This window comes from Suricata suricatta, chromosome 2 (assembly GCF_006229205.1).
Source record: "Suricata suricatta isolate VVHF042 chromosome 2, meerkat_22Aug2017_6uvM2_HiC, whole genome shotgun sequence".
Taxonomy (NCBI): domain Eukaryota; kingdom Metazoa; phylum Chordata; class Mammalia; order Carnivora; family Herpestidae; genus Suricata; species Suricata suricatta.
In genome coordinates, this window is record NC_043701.1 from 110,766,478 (window position 1) to 110,775,267 (window position 8,790).

An 8,790-nucleotide genomic window follows, 5' to 3' on the forward strand; every position below is an offset into this window, starting at 1 on the left:
GCAGCAACCTAGAAGTTCCTCCCTGAAGACAAATGGGGAAACATTGTTTAACTAGGATTAATTTCAGAACTCCACCGTAGATAGAGGAGTGACTGCCAGAGTGGGGCCAACAGTACTGGAGAGATCTTTGAGCAGGATAGTTACCTTGAGAAGTCACCATGCTTTTCTATTAATCTTAAGAACTATTACTTGTTGGTTCTGGCCCAAAACCACGCTTCTGATCAAACCACTTCCACTTTACAAATCTATGATCAGATAGTTCCTTTTAGTCACTGTTAATAGATACTGGATTTCAGAATGGGATGCTTAGAATAAGGTCAGGCTCACTTGAGAAATATTTAAAAATGCACATTCCTAAGCCTCAGCCCAGACTTACTTAAACTCTGGGGGTGGGACCCATTATACTTTTTAGCAGCCCTCCTTAGGAGAACTAGTGGTCTAGAAGATTCTAGACTAACTCTAGACTAGTTACCTTAGTTTGATCGATCTTGTGGAAGAGTTTTGTTCTACACCCCTCTGGAGCTTGTAATTGTGTGCTAAATCTGATGGGTTTAGTTCTTATATCTATTGTGTAGGTGGTCATCCAACTATGAATCTACTGAAACATTGTTCTATTCAGAAACTAGAAAGGCTGGTTGGAAAAGAAACCTAGGGTATCCTTCTTTGTCTTCTGTCATGCAAAATACTGCCCTAGGCAGGCTGCAAAGAGGAGATGCCAAGAGCAGATAGAAAACTGTCTTTAGATTCGTGCTTTCTCTTTCAAATGAGAAGCTGAGCACAGGCCTGTAGTGCAGTCTGGTTTTATTAACACAACTGGAATAATTCACCTCTGTTTCCTGATAGCCAAGTAGGTCACTAACAAGAATCCAACAATTAGGGTCCCAGAAAGGCCTATCATCCACAGAGCTTGGGGGTCCATAGGAGAACCTGTAAGATGGAAACGTAGATTAATGGATGCCAAAAGCAAGTAATACGAGATCCTGAAAAATACGGATGATTTTTAACTAGGAAACACAGGCTAGCCAATTGGAGATTCACACTGGTCCTATGAACAAGGGACAAGAGGTAGGGATGAGGGCTTTGGTTTGACTCGTGGTTCAGGTAGGAGGCTTCAAGTAGCTAGTTAGGTCTCTTCCACTAACTTGAGTTTTTATGGAGCTTTTCTGAGGAGTCCATAGTAGGTTGGAGTAGAATCATGGGACCCTTGCTAGAGATGCTGGCAGTACTGCTGTGAGAATGGAAGTCAGAGTGTCTTCTTCCTGTTGGAGAGAAGAGAGCTAGAGATTAGACTCTTGCACATGGAGGTGGTGGGAACAGGAGAGTTAGGTTCCTCGATATGTACAGCTCCATTCTGTGCCTTAAGAAACCTCCTTAAAGAACAAAAACAACCAGGGGTGCCTGGATGGCTCAGTTGGTTAGGCATCTGACCCTTGGTTTCAGCTCAGGTCATGATCTCACAGTGTGTATATTCAAGTCCCACATTGGGCTGAGCACCGACAGTGTAGAGCCTGCTTGGGATCCTCTCTCCCTTTTGCTGCCCCTTCCCTGCTCTCATGCTCTCAAAACAAATTTAAAAATTTTAATAAACCAAAACCTCCTTAATGTGTTAGTATAAACTTGAATAAGCCTTTATATCTAACACTGCTACCTAGGTTTCACCAGAATTTAGTATTAGCCTTTCTCCCGAACTGCCATTCTTCCCTAGAAGAGCCATTTGGACAGTAACCTGTTAATACCAAGACGCTTTCCTAAGCTACAAATATAACTGGTAGCTTATAATCCCATTTCTATTACCAGTTGTAGGACCTTGGAAAAGTCCATTTAAGTTTTAGTTTCTTTATAAGTGTACAGAATATGTCTTTTTAGAGTTAGATCCTCAATATTTAATGCAGTATTTCATGACAACCATTACTAGGAGTATATTGTTGCTGAAAGGGGCTTGAAGCTTCAGAAGTCATGAATCCCAATTAATTCAGGGGCTATACAGGTGAGAGTTAGTGGACCAGGTAGGAATACACACATGACCAGAGCACTGGATCTGATCCACTGGAGCACGTACTCAGGCGGCAGTCATGTCCACCTATAGATCTTCAGGCCATTTTGCAGACCTGCCCTTGAGCAGGGGAAACTAGATTTGGGAACTAGCCAGATAAGGGCTTTGTTAGACTGGTCCATTTGTGGGCCAGGAGACCATTTGATTCCTGGCTTAATCATGATGTATATGGAAAAAGACAAGGCTGGGAGTTACTCGAGGATTGATAGCTTCTATTTAAAAGGGCTGGAAATCTAGGAAGCTGGGTGTGTTCCAGTGCCTCATCAAAATACTTGAAGCAGCCTCAGTAAGAAAATCAATCTTCACTTGGAATCATTTGCTAGAAATGGTTAGCAGTGGGACTCAAGGGTATTTTGTTTGCTCTCCAGTATAGACAAGGTGGATACTCACGCCTGGCAGCAGGACAGGCTCTCCCACAGGAGGAGCTCCCAGCAGGCTGGCACACGGATGCGCTACAGTGCAGATACACCTGCGAGCCAACAGAGTGGAGATGGTGGTGGAGAACTCCATCACGAGTCTTAAAGCTTATGTCCCCGGGGAAGTTGAAAGAAACTGATCAAAATCTTGACACCCCAAGCCACTATCACAGTAACACTAAAGAACTATAGAGTCTAATAGGCAGACACTTGTGTCATTGGGATCAGGGATCTCTGAGCAGGTACCAACAAGCCAGAATGAAAGGGTAGCCTTGGCCAATGGCTGGCAGGATGTGGAAAGGATTCTGGGTTGCTGGGGGCCAGGGGTTGTGCACACTCAGGGAGGGATGCACATCGTACCGGTCCCCTGAGTGTCCACTTTGCCATGGTGTCCACAAAGCTGAAGGTGAAGATGCTGAAGCGCTGGTGGTGAGATGGAAATGGTGGGTCCAGGGCTTTCTGGACAGGGAGCAGCTGGGTCTGATAGTTGTCTCCAGCGTAGGGGCAGCTAAGCAAAAATACATGCAGTTGGGAGGGGTTTCTCCGGGGGACCCCAGGACAGGGGCACAGAGAAGCTGCTTACCCTTTCACCAGCATGGGCCACTGGGGCTGACTCTGGGGGTTCTTGCTGGACGTGGCCCAACAGTGATGGAGGAGCAGCCCCAGGGAGGGGTCTGTTCTGTGGCGGATAGAGACCTCCACATAAATGGGATCCCGAAGCCACTTCACCACTGGGTAGTCCCCAGCAGTGTAGTAGGAGTCGTAGTGCTTATCTGCAAGAGGCCAAAGTGGGTTTGGGCACTAAGGACAGAGCTAGAACCCTCTAGATTGCCCGAGACAGACCATCACCCATATGAACACCTCTAGCAAGTATCTTATTGCCAAATTGGTCTATTTAAAGATTTTATAAATAAAAGTATTTGAGAGCAAGAAAGAGCAAGCAAGAGAGTGAGCGAAGAGACAGAAAGAGAATCCCAAGCAGGCTCCATGCCATCAGCTTGAAACCTGATGTGAGGGTGGGGAGGTTCAATCTCATGAACCAGGAGATCATGACCTGAGCTGAAACCAAGAGTCAGATGCTTAACCAACGGAGCCACCCAGGTTCCCCAACCAAGTTGGTTTCCTAATGCCCAGAGAAGTAATAGAGCTTTAAGACTGTAGGTCAGATGCTCTAGCCAAGAGGGTCTCACCTTTGGCAATCTTGAGTTCCAGAGTGAGGGGTCCAGCAGGCTGGGTGTCCAGGTGGGGTGGCGGGATGGTCAACACCTGGACGTTGATGGGGAGGGTGTTGCTATTTACAGAGTAGTGGCAGCTAACCCGAAGCCTGCAGAAAGACATGGGCTTTGTTAGCACTTGTGGGTGGTAGGATGGGCCATGCCACCTTTCAGTTTTTAAAGGTTTTAGGAGCCATTGAATAGGAGATGCGATGCTCAACAAGTGTGTAAATGGGATGGGTATGGTTCTGGAGCTCGTGAGAACTAGATCTTAGCCAGGGAGGCAGACATAGATGGGATCAGTGTTTGAGCCTGGGAGATCTAAGAACCAGGCATGACCTGATACTGTGAGAAATATGTGCCTTTTGTAGAGAAGGTAGTCAGGGAAGGTCTTGCAGGGAGTGGCTATGAAAGAAGATTTTTAAAAAATGTAACTGAGGTGGGAGAGGGAGAGAAACAGCTGACCGAACAGAGACCGGAATTGGTCTTGCTAGAGAGTCTCTTGGGACCACAGTCTGGGGTTGGAAATAGGGAGGGAGAGAAATGAACACAAGGAAATCCGGGTAAGTGAAGTAGGACTCCAGGGGAGTTTGAGGCTTAGACTAAGTTGGTGGCAGCGATGCAGGAAGATTTAGTCAAATAATGGTCAGGATGATTGGATTACCAAGGCAGTAGATGGGTTCTGTTGTCATGAGCAGAGGTTCTGTGGATTCAGGGCCTACCCTGGAATCCTGTTTTACGGAAGGGAAGTCATTCTGGTCCAGCAGGGTCAAGTTAACTTAGACCTTTACCTGAAGATACTGTCACGGGTAATAGAACCATGGCTCCACGTTCTCACATGTCTAGCTGCCACCAGCTCATTTTCATAGATCGCCTGGTCCCCAGTGATCTACAAGTATGGAGAAAGAAGTATGGCCATTTCTGCTAGCCAGGTGCCACTTCACTCCGGACTTGTTCGGATCTAGCAGTCAGCAAGGCTATCGTGTTATAGGCTACAATTCTGTCCCTTGAGCAGAGACAAAAACAGGTGGCATTAACTAACCTGGGACCTTCTCACCTCACCTTAGCTCAGGATAAGAGCTTTGAGCACTCCAACAAGGCAACCAGGAACATGACCACCAAGGTCAGCCAATTTCCCCACTTGCTTCCCAGGCAATGTGGCAAGAGGAACTTATTACTTGTTCTTCTCATGTACGGCTTAGTATGAGTGCTGGCCCTGGTCAGAGCACAGTTATGATCTTAGCTGAATGCCCTGGGAAGGTCCCTGCTTTCTCAGCAACAAAGCCATTCTCCAGACCAAGCGGTGGTCAGCTGTGTTCTTCCTGGCTCAGATATTTCACCCCTCCTGCCCAGTCACTAGGACATTTCTGTTTGACGTCAAGTTAGGAACAGAGCCAAAGCTGAGCTGTTCTTACCTGTCTCTTGGTGCCACAGGAATTAAATGGAAACAAGAACAGGGCAAAGGCATGTGTTGTCATCACAGGGTTACATTCATGGTCATTCCCGAAGGCCAAGTGCACAGAATTTAAGAGGAGCGGGGGAGAGGTCACATTCCTAGACACGGCGATGTAGAAGTAGCCGTCTTGGGTACAGCGCGAGGTCACTGAAAAACCAGAGCTGCTGTGTTGAAAGCAGGCCATCCCTCCCCTAATGGAGCCAGCTAGATACTTAGCTAGTTGTGATCCCTCCCTGAGAAGCTGGCAGTCCCAGCGAGTGACATGGGTGCAAGTTCAGCCGTCTGTGTGACCTTAAAGCACTGAATGAGCACCCTGATGAGCCCCTGGATTTGGATGTTGCCATCACTACTTACTTGAACTTTAGGTGAAGAATCTAACCTCCTAACTTCAGCTTCCTTTGTAAAATAGGAATAATTGTATTTGCTTTGTTTTTTATCAGTTAGTATTAAGAGCTTAGATTAGAGGGTGGCATATACATGTTGTGCATTAGAAAACCGTAGGGTAGGATGTGGGACCCGCAGAAAGCCATCTTTGAGAGGAGGCGCTCTAGACACCTAACCTATTCCCAAGGTGTCTGCTAGTCTTCAGTTTCTGTCAGCTAGCTATTTTGCACATAGCCTTAGCTTCTGGAGTTTATTGACTATTTTGGTTTCTAGGAGAATTGGCAAGGGAAGGCTGTAGAAAGTGAGCGCATAGATTCAAATATTCTAGAATGGCTTATACATTAACTTCTGCACCTTTAACATTGGTCTTCGGCTGGGGGCGAGAGGGGGGTCACCCGTCTCCAGGTTTAGTTGCAAGTTATCTGGACTTTAACTGGTTTCAGGGATGCAAGAACGCACCTGTGTTTCCATAGTAACAGGAATTCGCCTCTGATTCGTAGCAGCAACCAAGCTTCTTGCAGTCTCCCTGAGTGATGGGTGAAGCAGCACATGGCAGCCTGTCCCACACTGGGACCGAGTCACACAGGTCAGCATTTGGAACGTCTAGGGCTACATTTTGAAGAGGAGAGGGACTCACGCTAGATACTGAAGTTTGGTCTTTAAAGAAAAAAAAAAAGATTATTTCATTATAAAGCATCAAAATTTAGGGCACCTGGGTGGCTCAGCCAGTTAAGCATCCGACTCCTGATTTCAGCTCAGTTCGTGATCTCTTGGTTTGGAAGGTCAAGTCCTGCATCAGGCTCTGAACTGTGTCAGCACAGAACCTGCTTGGGATTCTCTCTTCCTTGCTCTCTGCCTCTACCCCATTTATGCGCTCTCTAAATAAATAAGCAAACGAAGATAAACAACCAACTATCAAAATTCCCACAGATGCCTGATGCTTCGGGTGGGTCCATATTACACACTAGCAATTACATTTCAGGAAGTTGAGTCAATATTAAGTCCCCTGGTAAGAGTCCTCTGAAATTAGTCCTTTTTGAGAGGAGAGAGCCCAACAAGAGCAGTGGTTGTAGTGGGGGCTCTCTTTCCTTCAGACAAAGAGACTTTCTGTCCCATCTGCAGAGATGCTGCTCCATCTTCCTGAACCGTGAACTACCAGGGGACCATCGCTCTGAAATGCAGGTTCTGGGCCAGTAGGTCTGGAATGGGCACCGGGATCCTGCATTTTTATCGGTGCGATCCCTCTGGATTACATTTTGGGTGTAAGGTAGGGGAGCAGAGTGAACTGCAGGTTGGAATCCATTAGGACTTCAAGGGAGGGCTTCCAGAGGGCCAGGCAAGATTCTCTGAAGCCTAGGAGTCACATTTCCTGCCGGTTCCAGGCTGAATGATCAAGTTGCCTCCCCCTGAAAGGGAGGAGTCCTAGTTTCAGCGCACAGTTGCCCCAGGGAGGCATTTGCCTGGCTGTCCTTGGTTGCTTCAGCTTTTTCCCCAAGCTCCTCCAGGTCCTGGGCTACTTCTGGTTTGAATCCCAGCCCCACCACCCATTGGGAGGGGCCCTTGGCCAAGTTCGATGCTGGGGGCCAGTGCTAGTGTAGGGCACCATTAGGATGAGGCAGGGACAGCCAAGCATTGTCCACAGTGCCTTGTGCTGAATGGTTGCTCAGGAGGTGGTTGCTAAGGACTGCAGGCACAGGACAGCTGGAGGGGAGTCCTTCAGGAGAGGCTGGCATCACCGTCTCTGCACAGAGCAGGTAGAAGAGGCCCAAGAACACATTTCAGGCAGCTCCGCACCCCCCAGACCCTGAGAGTTTCCAGCCCTTACCTGGGGACTTCCTAGGGCACCGGAGCAACTTGGTGTTTGTGACTTTGTGGCGCCCGGCCACATCTGCTGCTTCCACTCCGACTAGCATGACATAGTGGGAGTCCTGGGGAGTCACCCTGGACGCTGGGACTGGCGGTGTCGGCACTCCCGGGGGTTGGGTCGTCCTCACCCACTCAGTGACATAGCAGCTGCTATAAGATACTTCTAACACCACGGAGCCCGCTGGGCCCTCCCTGAGCCAGGTGCCACAGCCGGAGTCGTTCTGCAGCCTGTGTGGCAGCCCACGGTTGTCTGGGGGGGCAAAGAGGAGCAAAAAGCACAGGTGGTCAGTCACCATAGTCACCAGTGCCGGGAAAGGACAGCCAGCTTTGCCCATCGGACACCGAGGGGCAACAGCAAGGAGAGAGGAACAACAGGGGGTTCGGATTCAGAAAAGAAGTTACATTTTAGAGGATTAGATCTGCAGGAGCAGCTGCAGAGATTACCAAAGGGTGGAAGTGTCAGGACAGGGAGAACGCTACGCCCCTAAGCCTGGGAAGCTATCCAATTTACCCCAAGCTAGGAGCGCAGGAGTCGCTTTCCCGGGGCTCAGGGTCACGGTGAGCTGAAGGCTCCGTAGCCCGCAGCGGAGTTCACCAGGGTAAGCTGGTGCCGGGGGCTTCTGCTGGCCACTCAGGGCGAGAGACCAGGGAACCCACAGCAACAGGGACCGCAGCAGCCACATGATGGCCACTGGGAACCCCACCGGCCGCAAGACCTGCACTTAGTTTCCCAAGAATTAGAGCTCTGCGTGTTCCGTGAGGTGGCTTTAAATACAGGAGGAAAGCCAGTGTCAGGTGCACCTGGGTGACGTGCGGGTTGAGCTCCTTCGGGAAGGGTGGCTCTTCCAGCTTCATTCACTTTAGGCCAAAGCCTGCAGCTGCATCGTGTTAAACGTCGCAATCCAGGCGGTTCCGAGCTCAGCAAAAATGTGGTGCCTTGTAGCTAAAAGAGGCTTCCCCAAAGTGGCTCCGTGTAGCGCTTGCTTCTAGTGGCTTACAGACTTCAGGAGACGATCTTCTAGCATTTTGCATATTGGGGTATGAATCCGAGCCCTGCCACTTGTGAGCTGTGTGATCTGGGTAAGTTACCACTTTAGGGAATCTCAAGTGTTCTCTTCTGTAAAATGGGAATAATATCTCCTGGTAGGTGTGTTCTCGAGCTTGTTAAGTGAGCAACTCTATGTCAAGTGTCTGCACAGTGTTCTGCCAAAGAGCACTCAGTCAACACTGTTGAGGCCCTGAAGGGCCCCTGTCACCTTCGTGGTTCGAGGCTCCTACGGGCAGTCACTCCACAGCTGGAGCCTGGCTTGGAGTCTCAGAAAAATGTAAACTTGATTCCAAAAAACAACCAACCAACCAAAACCAACAACAAACAAACAAAAACAGCTGACTTAGAACCCT

The 8,790-nt window shown here is 48.7% G+C and overlaps 1 protein-coding gene across 2 annotated transcripts; it reads right to left on the reverse strand.

Moving 5' to 3' along the window:
* Positions 1-785: 785 nt before the first annotated feature.
* ZP4 (zona pellucida glycoprotein 4) lies at positions 786-8,107 on the reverse strand. 2 transcript variants are annotated; one of them, XM_029915021.1, is made up of 12 exons: positions 7,901-8,072; positions 7,518-7,639; positions 7,349-7,451; positions 5,983-6,132; positions 5,099-5,286; positions 4,475-4,572; positions 3,660-3,793; positions 3,053-3,242; positions 2,830-2,977; positions 2,444-2,522; positions 1,143-1,259; positions 824-927 (listed from the first exon to the last, which is right to left on the reverse strand). In XM_029915021.1, exons 1-12 carry the CDS (start codon positions 8,070-8,072, stop codon positions 824-826), a joined length of 1,605 nt encoding a protein of 534 aa, XP_029770881.1. The 2 variants fall into 2 exon arrangements, with proteins under 2 accessions (XP_029770874.1, XP_029770881.1); XM_029915014.1 differs by having other exon boundaries at positions 786-927; positions 5,983-6,180; positions 7,349-7,639; positions 7,901-8,107.
* Positions 8,108-8,790: the final 683 nt, after the last annotated feature.

Excerpts from the sequence above, each read along its gene's own strand:
- ZP4 (XM_029915014.1), bottom strand. The coding sequence starts at position 8,072 with ATGTGGCTGCTGCGGTCCCTGTTGCTGTGGGTTCCCTGGTCTCTCGCC. Across the intron at positions 7,640-7,900 it reads TCCTGCGCTCCTAGCTTGGG|ACAACCGTGGGCTGCCACAC; the intron begins GTAAATTGGATA and ends TTGCCCCCCCAG. Across the intron at positions 928-1,142 it reads AAAGCTCCATAAAAACTCAA|GTTCTCCTATGGACCCCCAA; the intron begins GTTAGTGGAAGA and ends TCCATCTTACAG.